Raw genomic sequence first — 24604 nt, forward strand, 5'->3', positions numbered from 1 at the left:
ATATATATTTTCATCCAAAGTGAATAAAATGACAAGAAATTATTTGCTCTCAGACTTCTTAAAATAAAGAAATTGCTTTCTGTCTAAAATATTTCCTGACCATTTTTTTTATTAGTTGCGTGTTTTAATATTTGATAATACAAACACTTCATTTTCAAAAATAATGTATCAAAAGAAAACATCATTTTCAGAATAATATGTAAGGTAAAATATATTTTTATTCCTTCAAAATATAGTTAATTTTATTTTTAGTTCCTCATAAATTAAAGTAAGTTTCATATATTAAATAATCACTCACTTTAACAACCTTAATATTAAAGTAAGTTTCATATAAAATGTTTAAATTTATATGAAATTATAAAATCTCACACTATGACAAACAACTCATCTAAACAATTATACATACTAAATGCCATAAGGATACTTATGGACTTGATGTTATAGAAAGAATAAATATATGTTTCAAAGTGCTATTAAAACCGTGATTAATATTATACAAAACTTTAAACCTAGTGCGACTTGAAAGTTGAATCCATCTTATTAGTATACAAAAATAGGCAATCATTTATATAGTAATTAACTTTGAGACAATAAAAGCATGAATCCGAAAATGTTTACTTTCGGTAGTGTTGAATCTGGATCCAACTAATTAGCCATCTATCATATCCTGGATGCAGTATATAATTATATAAAAAAGAGTTTAATGATAATATATTGATCCTCATAACTTAAAATAATTTTATATTATTATTTTATCAGAAATTATCATTTGTATAATTTTAAAAATAATTTTTAAAAAATTAATAAATTTATCATAAATAATAGACTATGATTAGGTAATAGTATAAAATTAATAAATATTTTTTTTTACTCTTATTAAAGAATGGTTTGTGATGGCAGAAACTACATGATAACTTTGGGGCAAGAAAATTGGCGCTAGTTGGGGTGGCTGAAATAGGCTAGCTTGTATTGATCTAAATAAGTGCCGATCAGTTCAATCCGGCAAAACAAATGTATATTTCACACTCATTAAATAGTCTTGTGTGCGTTTTCTTTGTTACCGCCTATAAAATAAATGTACGACACAACCCTAATGATTATCAATGTTATTAAATTCTAGGGTAAATTATACTCTCTTTATTTGAAAATGTGAGTATTATATTTTTTTTAAATGAGTATGAAATATTTTTTTTTCTTTGACTGGAAAAAGTATTGATAACACATTCTTAATCACATTTCTTTTAACATTTTTTTTAATTATTGGTTCAAATTTATTGATAATTACTAAATCATTAATAAAGCTCATTCAATAAAAAATGAGACTTTCAATTTTTTTTTAAAATTCAACCAATAATAAAGAATATGTTAATAAATGTGTGACTGAGAATATATTGCTAGCATTTCTCATATATTTTTTAGTTTATTTAACTTAAGATATTAAAGAATATTTTCCAAGTAAGTTACACTTTCTTTCTCCCTAAGAAATACGAGTACTGCATTATTCTTTTCTTTTATGTTTTTTTTAGGCCTTCTTTTCTCTTATGTTGAAATTTAGTGCATTTAATTTAATACCGTTAAAAATATTCTCTAAAAATCAGAATATGTTTTTACTTGAAATATATACTAAAATATTTTTAATTTATCAAGTCACTTGACTCACTCGATACTCTAACATTGGGTCGAGTAACATGTAGTTTTATAATATAAAAAAATCTACAAATATAATAACGAATTATTTTCACTTAAAATATTAATATTTTAATAGAAATGAACAGTTTTTTTTATAGAAATATAAAAAATGTAAAATGGTGTGTGATACATTTTCGTCTATTAAAAATTATATTTTTATAATAAAAAAGAAAAATTATATTATTTAAATATCTCATGTAACAGAGTGTAATGGGTTTCTAGTCATAAAATTATTTTTAATAAAAAAAAGTAAAACATTATGCATAAGATATTTATATTTGTCAAGGATGATAATGTATATTTTAACACGAGTAAAAGACAGTGTAATACATCTCCAAGGCTATTTTCGTTTCCGATGATGAAGAAGAAGAAAGTCTCTCATCGATTTGAAGAGAGAAAAACTTAACTTTCACTTGTTCGTTTGCATTAGAGGAGAAGAAATGAATAGTCATTTTTTGTACGATTAATGTGGGGTATGTGACTTTGCATTTCTCCACAAAATAGATGCGATTTGCCAAAAAAAAAAAAATGAAAGTGGAGTGCACTTTTTCCAAATTACCCTTGTGTGTTAAGAGAGAGAAACATAACAATATATTCGAATATGATGTTTTTATTTGAATAAGTGCTACCCAAATTCAAATATGACTTGTGCAAATTCAATTAATGTACACATATTTGAATATTGGCCTAACTTTATATTCAAATATGAAATGACTTATTTGAATACATTGTCCAAAAATCAGGCATATACACGAGTATATTGGAATTTCACAAATATTTTATTTAAATTTTTTATTTTATAATCTATCACATTACTTTCTTTCTTCTCATTTCACCTTTTTTTTTTTCATTTCTACCAAAAATCCACACTTTCCATTCTCTTTTATCTCTTTTTTTTTTCCTTTTTTATTCATTTTGTTTCCTCACATTTTCATTTTTCTTCGAACACAGGATAAGAGCAAGGTTGACTCAAGCATAAGGTTAGATAAGGCCATATGTTTTAATCCATTATCTTCAAGCACTTGAAAAAAAAAATCGATTAACCTTTTTTTTAAGAATTGCAACACCCATAATAATTTATTTTAATTGCTCTATAACCAAAAATACAATTTTCAAACACCTCAAAATCGATTTTCAAGTGCAGACAATCGATTTATTTTTTCAAGTGCAGGACAATCAATTTTCAGAATATGAAAATCGATCATTTTAATCAAATAAATTAGTTATTCTTTTTTTATCTCAAACTTATTACTCTAATTAAATCCATTTTATTTCTTTCCTATTCCTATCCATCATATTTCTCACTTTTTGCCCCTCCTCCAAACACACCCCACATGTGGTGAACAATTGTAACGTGAATTTCATTTGTAGTGATGAGGCCCTCCTCCCTCTCACATAAGTTCTATGCAAATTGCAAAACGTTAAAGCTTAGACTTAGAGGCTAGAGCCGCTTGTGGGCTAACGCTAATTGGACGGACATCTTTTGCGTTGAGCATTAGCTGGTTTTGGCCTATGCTAGTGATTAGTCAACAACTTGTCGTTTTCTAATATTGTACTAATGTCTAATATCTCCATCTTCTTTTAGCAATTTTATCATCAACACTTAAACGAATCATTACTGTAAAAAAAAAAAAAATATATCACTGTAAGCAATCAAGTATGTTTTTCTTTTTCCATGATGGCACTGGGGAGTTTCCAACAACATTTTTCTATTTATAAAATTCCAACCTCAGATCTTATTTATTAGTTTCAAGTAAGTTATTATAAATATTTTGATAAAATTATCCATAGAAAAAAGAAAAAATAAAAAAAATAAATTAACTTTTCTATATCAAAATACCATTTTGGTTTATTATATTTTCGTATTTTTTCGTTTTGTTCTTTAATGTTGTTAAAGTCTCATTTTAATTTTTTATATTTACAAATAGATTCATTTTAGTATTTTAAAATAATTAAATTTAACTAATGATTGCTTTTAGCTGGCACGATTTGTTTATTAATTTTTTTTAAAAAATTATAAACGCAGATTGGTGGACAATTCGATTGTAGTAGACACCAAGAGAAAAAAGAGAGATTGAAAAGTAGCGGTGAAAATAATTTGTATTGGGTTAAATTTAGTCTAATTTTCAACTTAATTGATTCAATAAAAATTTAGATTTAATTATTCTTTGAATTCTTATATATTTTCAATTGGTTTATAAAAATTGATTTAATTAAAAATGATAAATGTATGGGGATTTGTGGATTAATTTAATCTTAAATTTAATTGAATTGGATTAGGTTGAATAATACTTAAACACACACAAACAGCCATTCTCAAAATACTGAAAAGTCAAAATAGTAACTTAAAAGTTAATTATAAAACTGCTTTGCAACTAACAACTAGTATCCATAAAACATGAAACTAGACAATTAATATTATTTCTATATTTTTGTAACTCACAATCTCACATGACACATAAGATTAGATTATTAGTATTTTTATTTATATTTATTGGATTTGAAATGCATAAATATGTTACTCAACTAAATTTTAATTGAGTTCTCTAAAACATTTAACCAATCCAACATTAAAAAATATACCTGGGTTGAATGGATTCGCAAATTGGATGTGACTTGCTCACACTCATAAAAAGAAAAAGAGATTTTAGAAATAATGTGTTACTAAGGTGTTTGAAGTTATAGAGTGTTCGCATATAATTACTTTTCTAAATTTTTCTACATCTTTTTCTCTTGATTCTCTTATTTTTTATATGATAAGTATATAATGTGTTTTATATTTTCAGGACATTAAATATATTCATTTTTTTTTATTTTTTTTATAACATTACTCATATAATAGAGTTGAAAAGATTGATAAGTGGTATAGCTTTTGCCTTTAAAGTTTTTTGTTAGTTTAGTTTTTGAGTTTAATTTTTATGCATCTAAAGTATAAAATATATTGTCATCTGATTATAAATCATCATTTTAATTATTTTAAAATAATTATTTTAATAATTAATAGACTTATCATATATATAATGAGTTGTGATTGAATGATTATGTAAAAAAAATTATATTGTCAGGTATAATCCTTCTCTTATTTTTTAATACTATAATATATTATTACATTTGTCTTTGAATTAAAATTTTATGTAATTAAAGGACTGAATTAATTGCTTTATACATTTAATATATTTATTTATTATGAGTTTTCATTATATAAAAAATATATTTATTATATTCATTTAAAAAAAGTACTAGTTACAAACATTTTTGAAGCACCAAACAATAGCCTCTTACGTTTTGTTTGTTGGAAGAAGACATTGTGGGGAGAGGGAATTAATTGAGGGGCCAGCATCTTTTGAAATTTGATGCTAATTAGTTGGGTATTTCTTTAACCCGCACGGTACCTCTCCTTTATGGCATGTTAAATCACAATAACTATAGATAGGGGAGCATGGACAATGGTAAACCTTATAGTGTCTAAGAAGTTGCCACGTCCGTGTCACCATGTAGATAAGGTCTCTTGAGATGTGATAAACATCTTTACACATCTTTTTGAGAAATTAATAAAAAAAATATAACAAAAAACAAAAATAATAATAAAAAACAGTTAACGAATCGGTTTTTGAGAAATCGATAACGGATTTCTTAATTAAGAAAAAAAAAAGGTGAGGAATCAGTTTAGGTTTGCATTGTTTCCATAAATAATTAATTTATTTATATTAATTGGGTAAAATACTAGTCAAATTTCATGTACTTTCTACAAACATTGCAATAATGGAGCCAAGTTGGTGCATAAAATTAAATGCTTTCATCGCCGTTGACCTTTGTTGCTCTTTGCAGTACATGTTTAGTTGTTTGCTGAAGCCAAACCAAATAATTCTTCATTTGATCACTGTGTCTTTATTTTGATTCAAAGGCTACAAGACTTCATAACTACCTACTAAATGCTTATCTTGTTCCTCATTTCCTGGATCATAACCCAACCTCTTCATTTTGCCTCATCAATTCCTCTTCTTAGAGATGGCTTGTGAAACCAAGACATGGTTGGTTATGGTTCTTCTTTTCTTGGCTGCTAACTACTTGCAAGATTGTGTCCATGGGGTATCCCAAGTTCCTTGCCTTTTCATCTTTGGGGACTCTTTATCTGACAGTGGAAACAACAATGAACTTCCAACCTCTGCAAAATCTAATTACAGACCATATGGGATCGACTTTCCATTAGGACCAACAGGAAGATTTACCAATGGCAGAACAGAAATTGACATAATTAGTAACATTTCTTTACCCCTATTAAGACCTCTAATCTATGTGCTGCAATCAAAGATTTCAAATTCATGTCTGGTTATGAATTTTAGGTGTCAAATTTATGAGTTGGTGTGGACTACCTTCTGTTAACCGAATAAATTTTTTTGATAGTGCTGAAAGAATGAAAACAATATTGGTATATTTATAGAGCTAAGTGTCTTTTCTCTTGCCCGAAATGTTTTTGTTCAAGCTCATACTAAAGTTTTACAATTGCAGCTCAACTTCTGGGATTTGAGAAATTCATCCCACCCTTTGCAAACACTAGTGGTTCAGACATACTTAAAGGTGTGAACTATGCATCAGGTGGAGCTGGAATACGCGTTGAAACCAGCTCGCATTTGGTATACATCAAAGAGCCTAGTTCTTTCATGTTTTTCTTGATCTTCAATTGGTTTATGGTAGATGGCTAGAGGGCCTGTGTGACAATTATCATGAGTTTTTAAATTAGGGTCATAGTTGTAATTTTATCGCAATCCTTGATGTTGAGGGAAATTGCAGACAAATGCAGCCGCTGTGGCTGCAATTACAGTCACGGAGATCTCAATAGCCTTGTCATTGGGGCTGAAATTGTGGTCACCAACTGTTCTTTAAAAGCTTGATTAATCTTATGCAATGCAGGGTGCTACTATCAGCTTTGGATTACAGTTAGCAAATCACAGAGTCATAGTTTCTCAAATTGCTAGCAGACTTGGAAGTTCGGACTTGGCTCTACAATACCTTGAAAAATGCTTGTATTATGTGAACATAGGCAGCAATGATTACATGAACAATTACTTCCTTCCCCAGCTCTACCCAGCAAGCCGCATTTATAGCCTTGAGCAGTATGCACAAGCTCTGATTGAAGAGTTATCTCTGAATTTACTGGTATCCAATGAAATTTTCTGTTTCACAAATTATTAGAATATATATAATTCTAAATCCTGCTAAAGCATTCTCATAATATTAATCATACTTGTTTTGTATGGTAAGTATTGAGTGATTTTTATGTTTCTAAGACATTTCTTAAAAAAAAATGTTTCTAAGACATTAAATGTATTAGTTTTTTTATTTAATACTTTTTTATAGAGAAAATGGTCCTTGTATTGACAATGTAAGATTTTAAAAGTCATATATCTGTCATGATTTCCAATAAATTGATAGTGTAAATTCTTAAAGTGAGAGTATATAAAATTAAACTCGTTTTTTTATAAAGCATCGGAAAGTTTTGTCAGAGGATATAACATTACTTTTTGGAATGATAGTAGTAGCATATAGATTGAAGCTACAGCATTGATGATATGATGGTTGAGCAGGACAATTTGATTATGATGGGCAGGCTTTACATGACCTAGGAGCGAGAAAGTATGTGTTGGCTAGGTTGGGACGTATAGGATGCACTCCATCTGTGATGCATTCTCATGGGACAAATGGATCTTGTGTTGAAGAGCAAAATGCTGCTACATCTGATTATAATAACAAGCTTAAAGCTCTAGTGGATCAATTCAATGACAGGTTCTCTGCTAATTCCAAATTCATCCTTATACCCAATGAATCAAACGCCATTGACATTGCACATGGTAATAAGTTTGGTTTTCTAATTCTTCAATCCACATCTCTAAGAGATGCATACAATATAGTTTTTTTTATCAGCAAATATGAATTGTTAGTTTTTTATATAATATTATATATAACCATATATAATAGTGCATGTGTCTCAGGGTTTTTGGTTTCGGATGCTGCTTGCTGCCCATCAGGGTGTAATCCTGATCAAAAGCCGTGCAATAATAGGAGTCACTATTTGTTTTGGGATGAAGTTCATCCCACCGAGGCATGGAACCTAGTAAATGCAATATCAGTTTATAATTCTACAATTGGTCCGGCCTTCAATTATCCAATGGATATCAAGCAACTTGTAGAAAGTGAAATTAAGAGGGAATTGGAGTTCACAAATGAGTCCCCTTCACAGCCAAGTGCCACTGAATAAGTTCTGGTCATCATGTGGTTTTCATATGGAGCAGAATTAATTGAGTTGAATATGTATGAAGTAATGGCCTGCCACTGAATTGAAGGACAAAGTGGAGTGAATCCAGTGAGTAAAGTGACTATCCTGCCTCAGATTTGATCCAATTTATATTGGATTACTTGATTAACTATATGGTGTATGCTGTCATGGAATGCAGGCACAGTTGCTGTTATGAAATGCAATTCAAAATCGTTACACCATAATGATTTGGTTTCTAAATCTCTCTCTCTGAAATTAGATTCCATACTATGTTTATCCTCTTTTCTTTGTTGTAAATAGCATTTTGAATCAATATATTGGCATGAGTCATACTATTTTCTCCGTCCGTCTTAATCACATCATTCATCTTATATCATATATCTCTCTCATCTCTAGTGATTGTAAAATTTTTTTGAACATTTTTATTTATTGGATAAAAGTAATTTCTCTCGTGGTAGTGACAGTTATGTTGGTAACGACGATATTGGTTATGATAATGATCATGATAATTGTAATGGTGATAATAGTGATAATGATCTTGAAGTAAATTTAATCTTTAAAATGTTTATTTTTTTACTAGATAAATCTTATAAAAATTTTATGATTAAATGAAACTTTAATTTAAATTTAAAATATTTTAATCTTAATTTTCATTTTAATCTATCGAATGAGAAATTCTCACGTAAGGTCATTCTCATATGAAATCCAGGGAATGTGTTTAATAAATCTCGTTTCATAACCTAGTATGGTAAAAACTTAAAAGAGTCACTATCATATATGGAAAAATAATGATAAGTAAATCAGAAAGCCGTACTTTTTGTGTCCGAAATTCTTTTCATATCATACTAGGTTCATGAGTTGAATTCCGTCCAGAGAAGAATAAGGATTTAACCCAGACCAAAATTGTCAAGGAGTTTGGGGGATTGGGCTATGGGCTACAAATGTTCTGGGCAATTGCTTTGCACACCAAGCAAATTGCTTGTGTACCAAGCACTTTTTCCATTTTTCCAAAATTATCCTAACAAATTTACAGATCCATAATTCGTATAGACCCATATGAATTATGGATCCGTAAATTTGCCAGAGGTAATTTTGGAAAAATGGAAAAAGTGTCGGATGCATAAGTAATTTCCTGGTGCGCAAAGCAATTGTGAATGTTCTGATTGATTCATTGAAGAAATAGAATAGGCCCACTGCTTCCGTTGTCTACCCCTTTTTGTTGAATAGTCCTTTTGAAACTTACTATTTAATAATATGCCATAAATAAAAGTGGTGATTGCATGGTATTTTTTTATTTATTGAAGAGCACTAATTATGTTTACATCTTTGTAAAAAAAAATTATGTTAATAATGCTTATAGTCCCTGAAATTTGGAGTAAAACTATTTTGGTTCCCCAAGTTAAAAATATATATATATTAGTCCTTTATTTTTTTAAAAAAAATGAATTTTGTCCTTGAAGCCAAACAATATTAATAGAAGTGGTGATGAAAATGGGTAACAAGGCATTGACAACATTTGACATTTGACGCACATGTTCATTTTCAAACATCACATTATTACTCCTGTTAATGTCCTGAATACAAAATATATTTTTTAAAATTTAAGAAACTAAAATATATATATTTTTTAATTTTGAATCTAAAAATAAATTTATCATAAATTTTATGGATTAAAAACATAATTAAAAACAGTAGCATCCCTACACAATCTATATTTGTTACTTTACTAAGAGAAGAGAGTAAGAGGTTTTATAGAGGAGGGCCTTTTTCCATTTATACAATACCTTTTGGTTTATCTTCAATAGATGCTTCAGTTGATACCTCACAAATATGAACTACAACACTAGCTAGTAATGATATTTTGCCTCGGCACACTGTTATCCTGAATAATGGTCATTGCCTCAATTGTTTCAAACTTGATTTCAAATATAGCTGAGTATGATGTGTTTTCCGAAAGGAACAATGTGTATCTTGCAATGGCAGATTCATGCCAGAAATTAAGCATCATGATCCATGACCATGAGTTTTCAGTTAGATGCCCAAGCATACCAAATTTTATGCTTGAGAATTCCTATAAACTAGCCCGGGGAAGTTAGGACTTAGGACTGGTCTACCTTAAGGTTAATCGGACTCCAGAATATTAAAAAGTTGCAAGTGCAACACCAATAGTTAGATTAAGTAGTTTATTTATGCATAATCATAGAGAATCAAATGTTCATAAATTCAGTCAGTATGTAGGAATGGAGTATAGACATGTGTACGTAAAAAATACGGCCATATCATGACATCCAAGTAAATATAAAAAGACACGAATTTACTAAGTCAACTAATTCTTAAATCATCAAAAACTCAATTTCTGTTTTGAAAAATATTCAGTTGAGCTAACGAAGAAAATTATAAATTAAATCAAATAACATTATGAAATTAAACATAGAACATTGGAGATTAGCCAGAAAGGAGTCCTGGATCTGGTTGAGGGTCAAATCCTAAGAAGGACGGACATGGCCGCGCAATGGTGTGTCCCGCGTAGGAATTGCACTAGACACGAACCCGAATGTAACGAGGTGTCAATTGTGTTTGTGGTCACGGGACATAGTTGGATCATCAGACATGGGTCATCATCCGGATGCGGACACGCCACCTATTTTTATTATTTATTAAAAAAAAAAAGCTTACCAAATACAAATCAACTCTCATTCTCATGCACCTTTTCTACTCCTTCACGTTTTCCGCAAGTGAACCAAACGCCTCTGTTGCCTCACCCCGTCACCTCCATCATCCCACACAGGTAGCTTGCTCCCCTGTTTCTCTTTTTTTCTTCTGCCTAGTACACACATTTCACATGATATATTGCTGCTATATTACTTTTTACATTGAATTTTTCACATTTCACATGGTATTTTATATTGAATTTTACACTGAATTCACATCAAAATTAGTCAATAAAAACAAAAATGTTAAACAAGAGTATATTGCTGGTATTGCTTTTTGTTTGTTTTATTTTTTATATAAATTTTATAATAGGATTCTAATATTTTTTTTGAAATGCAAAGCTGAATAATAGGATCCAAATATAATGTCAGGATATAAAGTTGTTTTCAATCTTTGAGTATTACCAAGGTATATAAATTATGAGTATATTAAATCTATAAAATATATAAAATTATGAGTTTCTTTTTCTTTTTTATGTTTTATTTTTCTTGTTTCATAATATAAAATTTTGAGTTTCTTTTTTTTTTTATGTTTTATTTTTGTGTTTCATAATATAAAATCTCTTTTCTCTTTTTGTTAGACATATAACATATCTGTTGATAGTAGTTAATATTTTTTCTTAAATTATCATATGTGTGTGAGAGAGAGAGAGCGTGTTTGACCTATTCCCGTGTCCCATGTTTTTATTATAGGTCCCATGTCCCAATCTGTGTTTCTTAGGTTAAATCATCCAACTCTCTCGGTTAACTAAACCTTAAATGCAAGCGACGTCAAATGATCTCATTAGTATGTTATTCCGGTCAAAATCTGATTAGATGTGATAAAAATAACAAAATAATAACTTTGAAATATCTATAACCTTTAGGGTTAGTTTGGTTGCACCTAAATCAGTTAGAGGTGGAAAAAAAGGGGAAAAAGAAAGAGAGAGCAAAGAATTAGGAATATTGAAGTGATTTGGTTGCACTGGTTTGTGCAGAATTTCTCAAAAAAGGAAAAAAAAAAAAAGAGTGAGACCCACATATGAAGAGAAATTGTGATTGTGCATCTCATTTTCTAATTTTGCCCTCAGTCTCGAGGAAGATAGAAACCCTTCTTTGCTTTTTCTCGTCACCCTCTTTGGTAGCTCACTCTAAGTTTGCCGGCGATTCCCACCACCACCACGCCGACGACCTTCCATCTGTCGACGGTGACTCTGATGACGTGTTTGCGTGGAGGGTGTGGCCAGTTTCTTCAACACCGTTCTTTGTAGTCGACGGTGACTTCAGATTCCTCTATCATTGTTCTCTCGCTTTTCTATTGTTGTGTTTTTTCATTTAATTTTTTGTTTATCTTGTTGATGAGCAAATGGAACTAATGTTGTCTGAAAGTAATGGATAAGTGATAATGCCTAGCTCTGCCGCGGTCCACAACGTTGAAGAAGCAATAAGCAGTTTTTTTTTTTCTTTTTTAAGTTGATGTAGAGAAGGGAACGGAGGGGAGGGAAAAAAAAAAGGACAAATTTTTAATATTTTTATTATTTATTAACTAACTTTAATTAAAATAAATTCATTCTTCAACTAAATTATTAATTATATTTATTTCTCTCCTATTTCTTGTATATTTTTTTTTTCTCTTCTCACCTATTCTCTTTTTTCATCTCATCTCCCCTTCCTTCCTCACAACCAAACAATTCCTTATAAAATAAAAGGATAAGAATTTTCTCTTGGTACCTTAATTTCCTCGAGCCACTGATTGGCTGCCACTGCCACGCTGGCACAGAATCCCACTACATGATTGGTTCAACTATTTCTAGGGCTATTTTTCTCAGCCACTTGGGAAGAACCTTTTGACAATGGTTAATACCCTCAGACTCATTGAAATATCCACCTCGATGGACCAACATAAGAGTCTGTTAGCTTCTGATTTACGCTTCCCACTGCAAGGAAGAGACCAAATAAATACTCAGAACTCTCCCATTGGCTACCTTAATTATCGTACATTGTCTCTGCCACCATTTACCTCACTCAGTCACTCACTTCAATCTTCAATTTATTGTTCCCTCTCTCCTCATTGAGCCTAGGAAACCCCCTTTTCTTCTTTTCTCAGACCATTATTATAGACATATTGAGCAAATGCAAATCCCAGTATGGGCTAGCAACAGTTAATTAGTCACTCTTATTGGCTCACCCAGAAATCAATCTTCCTCTCCCCAAACAAAACCGCTCCTTCCTTACAGAAACACATGCATGGCTTCTTCAAGAGCCCAAATATGCATATTCTTAACAGCCTTCCCCATTACGGAACACTGTTGATAGGGCAGAGGCTAAACACTTGATCCACCTCAGGACAACAGTAGAAGAAAGTGTTGTCCGGGATCACCAAGTCCTTAGCTTTAAGGTTCCGAATTGGAGGGAGGCCTGTTAGTAGGCTGCATATGCTACTTAATGCTTATGTTTTCAGTTAGGCATTCATAACTGTACCAGCAGATGGCCCCCCAAGCATATTCATATATACAAACCCTCACAGTGACTAAATTTGAGGTATTGTGTTCAGATCTTCTTGACAGGTAATGATTACTACTGATAAATTTGAAATGTCCTGAGTTTGAGTGGATGACAAATATATGATTTTGATGCTTCTTCTGAAGCTGAACAAACTAGTCAAGTATGGTAATATACTTGTATGAACTGTGTTTCGGAGTCAAGATACATTTAGACATGATGCTTGTGGTGATTCAACATGTATCCCAGTTGTTCAGGAGCTTATAAAGAAGGTGACTGGCATGCATCCAAGCTTGACCAAATGGAGACTCGGATGAATTGCTGACTGATTAATTACTTAGCCTAGCTATATTAAGGCCAATTGCTGGCTGTCATGTCTTTGTCATTGTACTCAATGAATATTCTTAGTTGCTTATATTTCTCAAATTTCTAATTTCTAATACCTTTCCTAGTATCTTTTATTTGTTTGTGTGTTGTTTAGAATGTGATGCAGCTTCTGTGTTCCTGTCATAATTTTTGTTGTTTCTTTATTTAGTTTTGATGTACAAGGACTTGAACCTTGATCTTTTCAAATAATGCAGTAGACTATGAGGGCGTGATCAACCTGCTGAATTTATGCGGATGCTTAGTATTAAATAAGGACCAGATTCATCTTAAAAATCTTATCTCTTTTTTTCCATCTCAAAATAAATAAAAGAAAACGAAATGAATAGAATGTGAGGATTGGCTCATGATATGAGAGGTTATTTAGGTTAAATCAGAGTTAGTATTGAAATATTATCAGTTAAATGAATGAATTAATTGTGAGGTCAGCGATTTGGGGGAAGGGGAACTAACTGTAGTTGTAGAATGTAGAGGAGGACCTTTTCCATTTATATAATACATTTTGGTTTGTCTCCAATTTTTTTTTTATATATAACACGGTTTATCTTCATTAGATCCTTAGTTGATACCTCACAAGTATGAACTACAATACAGTCAACACTAGTAATGATAACCCTTTGCACGCTTTGGTTACCACTATCCTGAATTATGATCATTGGTTTCAAACTTGATATCTAATATAGTTGAGTTTGTGTATATTAAAATTGCAAATTTACGCCAGAAATTAAATATCATGACCATGAGTTTCAGTTAGATGCCAAGCATAGAAAATTTTATGCTTAACAGTTCCTGTAAACTGGCCCGGGGAATTATAAGTTGGGACTGGCCTATTATGACGTTATCGTTCTCCAGAATATTAACAGCTTGAAAGTACAAGACCAAGAGTTTTAATTGTGAATTAAGAGGTATTTTTGCCTATTATTGTTGTTTGGTTGAGAAATAAAATTCATGAATAGATGTGCAAGCCTATGATATACAAAGGGAACAAAAGTTGAAAAACATGCCAAGCTAGGTTTCTTCTTCATACTATTAATTAGGACACAAATACTAACATCTCAGAGCGTTTCACAATAGATACAGGATAGTCTTAAGAAAGTCTACAAAGCCATTACATATATATAGTACTGAGGGGATATATGCTTAAATCCCCTACAAATGGTTCTACTTACATTACCCTTAGCATTCATCTGCTATCATACTAGAAGGCAAACTACAAGTAGCAGAACATCTCAAATCTCAATACTAAACACATCATCTGCAAAGAAAAAAAAAATCTCTTGTTAGATCAGTAGTTTGTTTGCTTAGTATAAACATAGTGAATTAGATGTCCATAAAATCAGTCAGTAGGTAGAAATGGAATATAGACATATGTACACAAAGAATCCAACTGAATCATGACCTATTTCTCTTTTGAAAAATATACAGTTAAACTAACAGAAACTTATTAATCAAATAATCATGTTATTTTCTTCTTTGCTCCATTAATGTATAAACCAGAATTTCTTTCTCGGATCATTTAATTCTAAATGTTTCTATCTTCAATTTGCATTTCTATGAACATTTGGTGAACTTACAATTGTATTTGACTTGTTTGCATGTGGAACAATTAATAATTGAAAAAATCTAAATAGCAAAAAACAATGTTTTACGAAAATTACATTTAACAATGCCACCTGATTTCTGCCACTTCACTATTTTTTCCTTTTTTAATTTATTATTTAAATAATAAAACAATTACATGTTGATTTGTCTTTTTTCATTAAACAAACAAAAAGCATGTTTGTGATAATGTTACTTAAAAACTAATATATATGCCAACAACTTATTTTGAAAAGTAATTGTTTTTCTTAAAGATTTATATAAACATTATTTTAGTCTCAAATTAAATTATTTCAAACACATCTTTAAACTGAAAGTAGGGCAAATTTTTATTGTCCAAACTGATGAGACAAATTAGTACCAATGCATAAAACCAATTTATTGGAGGCTCACACAATCACTCCCCATCGTCACCCTTTGTCACGAGAAGAACAACATATAAGCTATATGCATTTTGTTTATAGGTAATAAAAAATTAAGGCTAATTAGAGGGGAAACAACTATGAATTATTGGGTGTGAAATTGGTCAGGGAAAAACTTACACTAATTGAAGGGACATCTGATCTTGCCGTGCATACTGATTATTGGGTTGTAATCCAGTGACTTGGAAGTAGCCACGAGAGTCAAATTGTTGCTGAGAAGACTGCATAGAGTCATAGTTTGAGCCTCCAGGCAACACAGCCATGTTATGGTGGTTCCTCTCACTTTCAGCTATCTACACCCCCATCAACAAAAGCATGCATAGTTATTAAATAAACATAATAATATACAACCAAAAAATTAATGCACATAGAAAAAGGACAGAAAGAGATAGAAACAAACCTTTGCTCGAAGAAGCTGGTTGTTGTTGTGCAAGTCTATCTCCTGCAATGTCAATTTTAGTTATGATACTTTGAAAGCCACACCAAGTAGTGAAAACTATTTTTGGGGGCATGGTAAGAAGTTAGGGCATTGCCAATAGTCCTATCATTTGAGTTTGTTGTGAAATAAACCAAAGCATCTAGGTTATTGTTGTGAAGACCTATATGGGAATTCTAGAGACTTCCAAAGTTCCAACAAAATATTTTATTGTAAGGGAATGAGAGAAAGGAAAAGCCACGGAAAGACTTGATTTTATCTTCCTTGTTAGGTAGTTTTGCTTAAGAGAAAGGCAAACAAAAACCTATGCCTCAAAATTATTTCTTTCCTTTCCTTTCCTTCCATTTGTTCTCATCCCTTCCAACAATCTAGGATCTATATAGGACTCAAACACATCAACTTGGATTCTGTTTTCATACTTGAGTTTGTTAATAGGTTATTCTCTTCTAACTTCATCATGAATGCGGCTATACCATACTACAAACACGTACACCCTTTTTAAAACTTGAGTAATGAAAAAAAAAATTAATTGCTTCTTCTGTGCATGCCAAAATTGAGAAAGGTAATGTATGTGTTTTCACAGCTCAAACAAAATAGTATTATATTATTATTTCTTGGTACTGTGCAAGAAGAACAAACAAGTCTTTTCAAATGACACCAGCAATAAAAGCAAAGAAAAAGTGATGGGAGAAAACAGATTTGGAGTCAATTTGCATAACTTCTCATCAAATACTTATAAGAGAAAAAATAAGATTAATAAGGAAAAGGAAGTAAAAATGAATCAAATTTCATCTATAAATTAAAATTAGGTTATGCATCTTACGAAAATGATAAAAGAATGAGCTTGTGAATAAATTGAGATGTATAAATTGGTTTAATTTCTAAGATAAATTTGATTCATTACCTTATTAATTAATTATTTTTTCTTCTATTTATCAAGAATTTTATTTAAACTTACTCTTTGAAGAAAACCAGAAAAAAAAAAGACACTCAAACTCTCTTAATAATTCATTTGATTTAATTTTGTGACTTAGAATAGTATGAGGCTATTCATAGATGCACAAGGCACCCTTTCACATACTAATACAATGAACTTAACCAAAATATTGAATTGCATCTAGTACTTAAATATAAACATAGATAGATTCTTATTACAAATATATGAACATATCAACATAAATACTAATTAATTAATTAATTAAATGTATCAAGTTTAAATTTTCAACAGTATTGTACTTTGGAAGACAGAAGAGATAACAAATCCGAGATAAATGCGAAAATGACAGACATTATTTTTTTTCAGAATAATATTACTTATCTGATTCAAAAGAGGTGGCAAACGTGAGGTAAAGGCAAATATGGAAGAGAGTACATGCTTTTTGTTCACAATATTACACCAAATTAGATGCTTGCTTACAAAATTGACTGAAGGGAACTGCATGCCTATTCAAATTTAATAAGGCTCAAAAAAAAAAAAAAAAATACACACACACAACTATAAATATTTTGTTAGAATCTAATTTGTCCCTCTACACACCTGACAACAACATATCATTGCATTCTAGGTGCCCTTAAAAGTTAAGAAATGAGTGAAAAACTCAAGTTCTATGTTTCTAATGTACTTATCAATTATATATGTCAGCAATTCTAATCATAACTTCATTCACAGCAGTATGGTTACTGTAGTCTTGGTAACTACATTGTCTTATGATGTCTTCCATCAATAATTTTTATTTGTGTTTCTTTTTTCTGTAATTCTCATAATCATCACGTGACCTTAGGTTCAACCATAGCAATAGTTAGAATTATTTTTAAGATGTTAAAGATTAAAAAAAAAACTTATCTAAGAACTAGATATATTTTCAATTCACGTTACAGAAAAGAAAAGAAAAACTGTTTCCTACTTTTCTTTAGTTTTATATGATGTAAAAGATAGCTGAGTGAGGTCTTATAGATGACTTTAAGAAAGAGATTTTATCTACTAAGTTAAAGTAAGATCTTAAAATAATTGATCATCTGAATAAAATCATTCCCAAAACCTTCACATTTAGATTCCTGTCAAATCGTATGATACATCAAACTAAAATATAGTTGGCTTAGGTCAGATTTTGTTCCTTCCTTTCTCCCCTTTGTGGGAATATGAGTTTGTTCTTTTTCATTTCTCTAAAAATGGAACAATCACATTAATATTTTTGTTTTTGAGGAAGAAAATCACATTAGTATTATTCAACAGCTTGGATCAAGTTTATACTATTCATCAATGAATACTTTGCAATCCAAGCTGTTGAATGGATTTCTGGGTCAGTGTATAAGACTGAAAAATAAAAGTCACAATATTTGCAATCCCATGAACGGTTAAGTTTAAAAACCAAAAGACATGACCAAAAGGAAACAAACAAACCAACAGAACGGAACACAGTAGAATTCAACATGCTTAAATTGTAATAAGCTGAGCCACTTAGAGCATTATAATCACATGCTAAATTGATATATTATTCACTTTTCAAAACCACTCACTCAGGACCAATCAAGTTTCAGCTACTGATCGACAAGACAAATAGATGCAAATATAACTCTAAAAAACATAAAGGAAAAATATTTACCCTCTTTTGCATGTACTCAATTTCAGCAAATAGCAGCTCGTTCTGATGTTAATGTTTGAAAAGTAGCACAAGCAAAAAGAGAAGCACAAAGTCAGAAAAATGCAGGTTTTATAGGCTAATAAATCTAAATCAAATCATCTATCCTTTCAAAAGTTATAGAAAACATTAATTTGTTCATTACAAGACATACCTTTTTTGAACGAATCCTACTAATTCCTTTTTCTAATTTAGTCTCCAGATTTTTGAGATCCTTGGCAGTCAGAGAGCCCAAAGAATCACCCATCATTTGCCTGCAATTTAACTAATTTTTTTCATCAAGGATCCTGAAATAATGCCAATTGCAAACAACTCTAGATGGTTTGTATTTTTTTAAAAAAATTTACAATTTTTCAAAATTGAGAACCCTGCATGGTTTTTCATTTACTTATTTCTTTTGTTAATGAGACTTTTCTTGTCCTAGTGCATGAAAAAGACATTCAACTTGCCTGTTGTTATTCTGCAGGTTACTAATTTGTTGACGAAGTTTATCTGCTTCTTGCTGGTAAAACTGGAAAATATATATTAAATCATGCTTAGTTATAAATGTTAGTTTACATGATAAAATTTCAACGTATATAATTATTTAATTAGGTGCTAAAAGATACTGACAGATGCCAAGTTGATAGATTCAATATTCTACCCCCCCCCCCCCCCCCCCCAAAAAAAAAAAGAAAGCACCAAGCAATACCTGAGCATTAGCCTCAGAAGCAGATCCAGCGCCAGACGAATCTGAACTTGCTTTTTTGTACCTCTCGATGGTTGCTTTGACACTGCAATGATTTATAGTGTCATTGAAAATTCATGTTCTTTTTGTATAATAACAAGCTACATAGATAAGCATTTCATTAAAGGGTTCGTAAGTTGTCTCAATTCTAGGAATCATGTAAAGAACAATTAATTGTTAAATTCATTAGCATACCGACAAAAATGAACAAAAAAATGGTTTTTATAATATTGATGTTACTAAAATCTTTAAGATCAAGACAATCTATTTAAGAGTTATAAGATTGACATGGTGGTAAGAAAAAAAAAGATTATGTATTTGATTTTTTTCACCAATAAAAAATTAATAATTAACAACTAATATTTATCGATAAAAAAATCATTTGATAAAATTTGCATTTCTTAAGATATATATCATATCACAAGTTAGATGAACTTATGTAAGTTCTTATGTCTCAAGCTTATGTATAAGCCAAAAATCATCACATTGGATATGAGCTATAGCCTATTATCAGTTACTAGCATGCATCAGCTGCTCCATTGAGGTTTTCTTGAAATGATTATATTCATATATCTACTCTCTTCTCTATCATACTTTCATCTCAACTTTTCCCTTTCTTTGCCTTTCTCATCACATCACTTCTCAAGCCTATTACTTTATCTTTCTACCTTTCCTTTTTCTTCTTATCTATCTCTTCCCCTCATCTCAATCCACCCCAAATGGGGGTAGGCGTTCATATTTTTCTCATTTTCCTTTCAATTTCTCTTGCTTAAACTTATTGTCTAATGTCCATACTAAACCTTTTAATTATCTACATCAGTGAGAATGCCTACTGCCAATATACATATATTAGACAGAGAGAGACAGATAGAGTTTTAAAGGAAACCTAATTATGTATATGCTACTTTAATTCAACCCACAAACTTAGGGCAATAATACTAATGTTATAAGAATCAAAGGAAAAATGAAATGGAATGTCCAATTAATTAAAGTTCTATGTGATCATTAACCAATGCCTTTGTGTTGTCAGAGTTAGAATAGAATTTATTTAAAACATAAATAAAAGAAAAATAGGGTTAAAGTGTTGCATTTTCATTTATTTATTATAACTAATTCAATATCAACTTACTGATTTGGAACAGTTGGTTATCTCTTATAAATAGCATATGGATACGGTTGTAGTTAATATTGTAACTTATTACCAATAACCCTATGGGAAAAAAACGTTGGAAACTTGAGATTAATCCTTTTCAGATAGAGAAAGGGTAACAAAATAAGAATTTTATATTTCAAGCCTACTTCATAGGGAAATCTCATTATTTTAAATTTTCATCTTATTTTCAGAGCCATTGGATTACTGGATTAGTAATTAGTTATTAAAACATCCAGGAGAATTATGTAATATCTGAATCAGAGATGTAATTGTAACAAAACAAAAAAAAGTAAAGTCCTGGGGTCAGTATGTCTGCTCTAGCATCTTTCCAAAATCCAATTCGCAAAAGCATATTGCTCAGTATTGAACATAATTAGGGAATGAGGTCAGTTTAAAACTGCCAATTTTTTCTAAATTATCAACCAGGTATAATTAATTAATATTCGACATAATCATGTATCCAGTTGTCGTATAATTCAAGATTTGGAAAATTCATCATAAATCAAAGTCACACTAATTTCTTGATTATTTACATGTAATTAAAGTCGTCAAAGTCTGGACAATAATTCAAATCATTGATGAGTGTTTTCACAATTAAACGACCTTTGGTGAAAGACTTGAACTGAGTATATTAAACCAAAACTACAAGGAGAACCTGAGGAAACAAATTATACATTACATTATATACAAAATGTACAAGTAAACTTTAAGTACCTTATTAATTTCATTTACTGTACTTTATCTTTCACCATTTTTTGACGGTTAGTCGTCAGTGCTTACATAAGCATGAAATATGTCCTTCCATCTTTAAATGCCGTTTGAATGGAAAGAAGACTAATCCTATTTTCATGTTTTGGACACATAAATAGAAAGAAGGAGCAAGTAGTGGTGAACGTGTCTTGTCAATCTCATCTAAGTATTTAATTTAATATGAAATTAAATAGAAACATTGGAGATTAACCAGAAAAGAGAATCCTCTGGTTGAGGGTCAAATCATCCAACTCTCTCAGTTAACTCAACCTTAAACGCAACTCATTATAAGCAACGTCAAATGATCTCATTACTCTGTCATTCCGGTCAAAATCCGATTAGATGTGATAAAAATAAAACCTTAAAATAACAAAATACTACTAACTTTTGAATATCTATAGCTTTTATTATAAAAAATATAAAAGAAAATCATTTTCTCTCTGATACCTTAATTTCCTCGAGCCACTGATTGGCTGCCTCTGCTACGCTGGCACAGTATCCTACTATATGATTGGTTCAACCATTTCTAGGACAATTTTTTTCTACCACTTGGGGGTAACCCATTTTACAATGGTTAATACCCTCAGCCTCATTGAAATATCCACATTTTTTTCTAGGACTATTTTTTTCTACCACTTCTTTCACTGTCTTTTTGTGCTGTGCAAAGTAAAAAGAATTTTTACTCTTTGAATAAGTAGGAGAGAAGGGAAAACAAGGGAAAGAAAGAAAATTTTCCCAGAGAGGGGTGTTTCCACTATAGAAGATAAAACTTAGGGTTAGGGTGGAAGAGGAAAAGAGAGCCCAGAATGTAAATCATGACATAAACTCTTTTGTCAGAGGGTCAAGAACTGAAAAATCATGTGTGACGTGACCAAAGATTCTTTCAACCAAGACAAATCCTAGACTAGTCCTTTAAATCCTAACCAGATTCACCAAACCTCATTTCCTAAAAGGAGGGAAAAATCAACTAAACAAATTTGAACTTTGAGACTGTTTTAGCCACTTGGGAATTTCAATTAATAAAAAAGATGAGTTTTTTAACCCTTACTTTCACCTGTTTAAGTGATCCAACTCATGTTATTGCTAAAGAAAAAACCCTAATTAGGGTTATGTTTGACCAAGGTTAGATCTCACACGTGGGTGCCAGTGAGATTTGGGGAAAACCTCGGTTCAAGTATTTGGACTGGAAAATCTTAACATGGGTGTGAGCCTTTGTGAGCTGATTTGGTTGCAATGCTTTAGAAAAGAGATTTTTGTGCATAATCTGATATAAACCAGTGTTGGCCTTTTACAAACCCTAAAATTACTTCTTCTTTTTTTCTTGTGTATTTATTTCAATTTGACATATTGACAAAATTCATGAAATTGTTCTGTGCTTGTTGATGTCTAACTGACGTGTTATTAAGCAAGTGCCAAGGAGATGGAAGGATTGGGCTAATTGAAGCATGACAGCTTTTTCTTTAGGCCTTCTTAGCGTAGCCCCATAGATGTGTAAGAGAGAGAAGGGTGAGAATAATGAAAGGGGAAAGAGGAAAAAGGAAACAGAAAATTAACAAGAATGGAGGGTGAGCTGAGGGAAGTGGCTGATCTCACAGACCTGCATAACTTCCCAAATCCTTAATAGTGCTTCTATTTCTATCTATTGCACCAGATCTATGTATCCAACAAACCAAAAACTAAGAAAATTATCATAAGCAGAAAATATATATATATATATATATATATATATACACACACATATATAAGGGAAGAGAAAGAACAGAAAAAAAGCTCATAGAAGGAAAAGGCCAAAATAGAAGTAAAGAAAGACAAGTGATCCTTGGTTGCAGTAAACAGAGAAAAAAAAGGAAAACCTCTATCTCAACTGCATCACAAAAATGATTGTTCTTTGTGATCAAATCCTTCAAAAGATCTATTTACAGAAGCCAAAAATCTAAACCCAAAAGTCCCCAAAGAGAAACAAAACTGATCATCTCTCTAATCAACTTCACAAAACAAAAAACTGGGTGGGGGGTAACACAAAATTAAGCTCAAAAGAGTTCTGAGAAGGGAAGAAAATGTGAAGACAAATTAAGAAGAAGATTCATAAAGCTGAGCATATATATATGTATATACCTGTTATTAGCATATTCATAGAGGCGTCCACGGCTAGAGAAAACAATGAGAGCAACCTCTGCATCACAAAGCACAGATAATTCATATGCTTTCTTGAGCAAGCCGTTCCTGCGCTTGCAGAATGTGACTTGGCGATTGGTAGTGTTCTCAATCCTCTTGATCTCAATCTTCCCCCTTCCCATCTTCCTCTGTGGAGAAACTGACATGGATGGGTCTGGAAAAGCCATGTTTGCAACCTGAATCAACTGAAAAAAAAACCATAATCAATATTTCATTTAACTCACACAATAAGGAGTATATATGTTACATATGTATATATATTATAAGAGTGAAAAATCATAAACAAATTCTGGTCTTTTCCACTAGTTTTGTCTGATTAGGGAGATTACGAAAAGAAAACTTGGAATTTCATTACACCTGACTGGTTCAGTGCCTAACATTTATACATCATTAGTTCAAAATTTTCATTTTAGCTTGTAATATTATAGTGTGCAATCTAGCAAAGTTTGTGTTGCCAAATCTGGGGTTAGAGTGGAAAAGGTTTGATTGACCCGAAAGAGTTGAAGCACTGAGGATGGATTTGAAATGATGTTTCAATGTTTTGCAAACTAACCTGGTGAGGAAACAAAGGGAGAATACAGTTAAAGATAGATGTTTCAGCCCTTGAAATTTTCTTTCTTTCTTTCTTTGCCACTTAGCAGAACAGGAAGGAGATATATCAGAAAATAAAAGCAAAGTGGCTGAAGAATTGGGTATTTATAAAGTGGAAAAACCACCTTTCATCCATCGTGGTTTATGCATCAGAAACTATATTCATCATCTGCCATCTTTATATTTTATTTACTTTCCTTTGTCCTTTTTTTTTCTTTTTTTATTATTTTTTTATCCCTCTACCCCCACTGGTTTAGTGGCATATATTGGAGATGAATCAAATAGGAAGGATAAACCTGGAATAACAATTAGAATTAAGCTCCATTAAATTTAAAAGAAAAAAGAAAAGAAAAGAAAAATTCAGGAACAAAGTAGGGCATATGTGAGAGAGAGAGAGACGAAGTTCTGATAACGATATTAATGGGGGTGAAAAGGACATTGGGCTAAGATGCAAGGGAAATATATACTGAATGTCAAAGAGGGAAAATAAAATTATATATATAGAGAGAGAATATAAAGTTTTATACGCAGAAATGAGACAATAAAAAGTTGAGAGAGAAATGAAATGAGAAA

The 24604-nt window shown here is 31.0% G+C and overlaps 2 protein-coding genes across 7 annotated transcripts; one reads left to right on the plus strand and one right to left on the minus strand.

Moving 5' to 3' along the window:
• Positions 1 to 5469: 5469 nt before the first annotated feature.
• On the plus strand, positions 5470 to 8339 carry LOC114376675 (GDSL esterase/lipase At1g29670-like). Of its 4 annotated transcripts, XR_003659011.1 has the most exons (6): positions 5474 to 5947; positions 6199 to 6323; positions 6601 to 6846; positions 7298 to 7538; positions 7680 to 8050; positions 8142 to 8339. XR_003659011.1 is itself a non-coding variant. In XM_028334892.1 (5 exons), the coding sequence occupies exons 1-5, from the start codon at positions 5698 to 5700 to the stop codon at positions 7943 to 7945; spliced, it is 1077 nt and encodes a 358-aa protein (XP_028190693.1). In that variant the 5' UTR covers positions 5470 to 5697; the 3' UTR covers positions 7946 to 8334. The 4 variants fall into 4 exon arrangements, 3 of the variants coding, with proteins under 3 accessions (XP_028190693.1, XP_028190694.1, XP_028190692.1); XM_028334892.1 differs by having other exon boundaries at positions 5470 to 5947; positions 7298 to 7473; positions 7666 to 8334; XM_028334893.1 differs by lacking the exon at positions 8142 to 8339 and having other exon boundaries at positions 5470 to 5947; positions 7666 to 7934.
• A 6191-nt stretch (positions 8340 to 14530) lies between these two features.
• Positions 14531 to 24190, minus strand: LOC114374854 (floral homeotic protein AGAMOUS-like). Of its 3 annotated transcripts, none has more exons than XM_028332560.1 (9): positions 23994 to 24189; positions 23381 to 23616; positions 19327 to 19408; positions 19085 to 19146; positions 18790 to 18889; positions 18600 to 18641; positions 15961 to 16002; positions 15681 to 15853; positions 14531 to 14794 (listed from the first exon to the last, which is right to left on the minus strand). In XM_028332560.1, the coding sequence occupies exons 2-9, from the start codon at positions 23605 to 23607 to the stop codon at positions 14791 to 14793; spliced, it is 732 nt and encodes a 243-aa protein (XP_028188361.1). In that variant the 5' UTR covers positions 23608 to 23616; positions 23994 to 24189; the 3' UTR covers positions 14531 to 14790. The 3 variants fall into 3 exon arrangements, with proteins under 3 accessions (XP_028188361.1, XP_028188360.1, XP_028188362.1); XM_028332559.1 differs by having other exon boundaries at positions 23381 to 23625; positions 23994 to 24188; XM_028332561.1 differs by lacking the exon at positions 14531 to 14794 and having other exon boundaries at positions 15677 to 15853; positions 23381 to 23625; positions 23994 to 24190.
• Between the last annotated feature and the right edge of the window lie 414 nt (positions 24191 to 24604).

The sequence above is a fragment of the Glycine soja genome, chromosome 11, assembly GCF_004193775.1.
Source record: "Glycine soja cultivar W05 chromosome 11, ASM419377v2, whole genome shotgun sequence".
Taxonomy (NCBI): Eukaryota; Viridiplantae; Streptophyta; class Magnoliopsida; order Fabales; family Fabaceae; genus Glycine; species Glycine soja.

Coding starts and splice junctions, on each gene's coding strand:
- LOC114376675 (XM_028334891.1), top strand. CDS start 5,698: ATGGCTTGTGAAACCAAGACATGGTTGGTTATGGTTCTTCTTTTCTTG. Junction 5,948..6,198: donor AACAGAAATTGACATAATTA/GTAACATTTCTT, acceptor TTACAATTGCAG/CTCAACTTCTGGGATTTGAG. Junction 6,324..6,600: donor TTGAAACCAGCTCGCATTTG/GTATACATCAAA, acceptor TATGCAATGCAG/GGTGCTACTATCAGCTTTGG.
- LOC114374854 (XM_028332560.1), bottom strand. CDS start 23,607: ATGGCTTTTCCAGACCCATCCATGTCAGTTTCTCCACAGAGGAAGATG. Junction 18,890..19,084: donor AACCTGCAGAATAACAACAG/GCAAGTTGAATG, acceptor GTTAAATTGCAG/GCAAATGATGGGTGATTCTT. Junction 18,642..18,789: donor GTAGGATTCGTTCAAAAAAG/GTATGTCTTGTA, acceptor CATTAACATCAG/AACGAGCTGCTATTTGCTGA.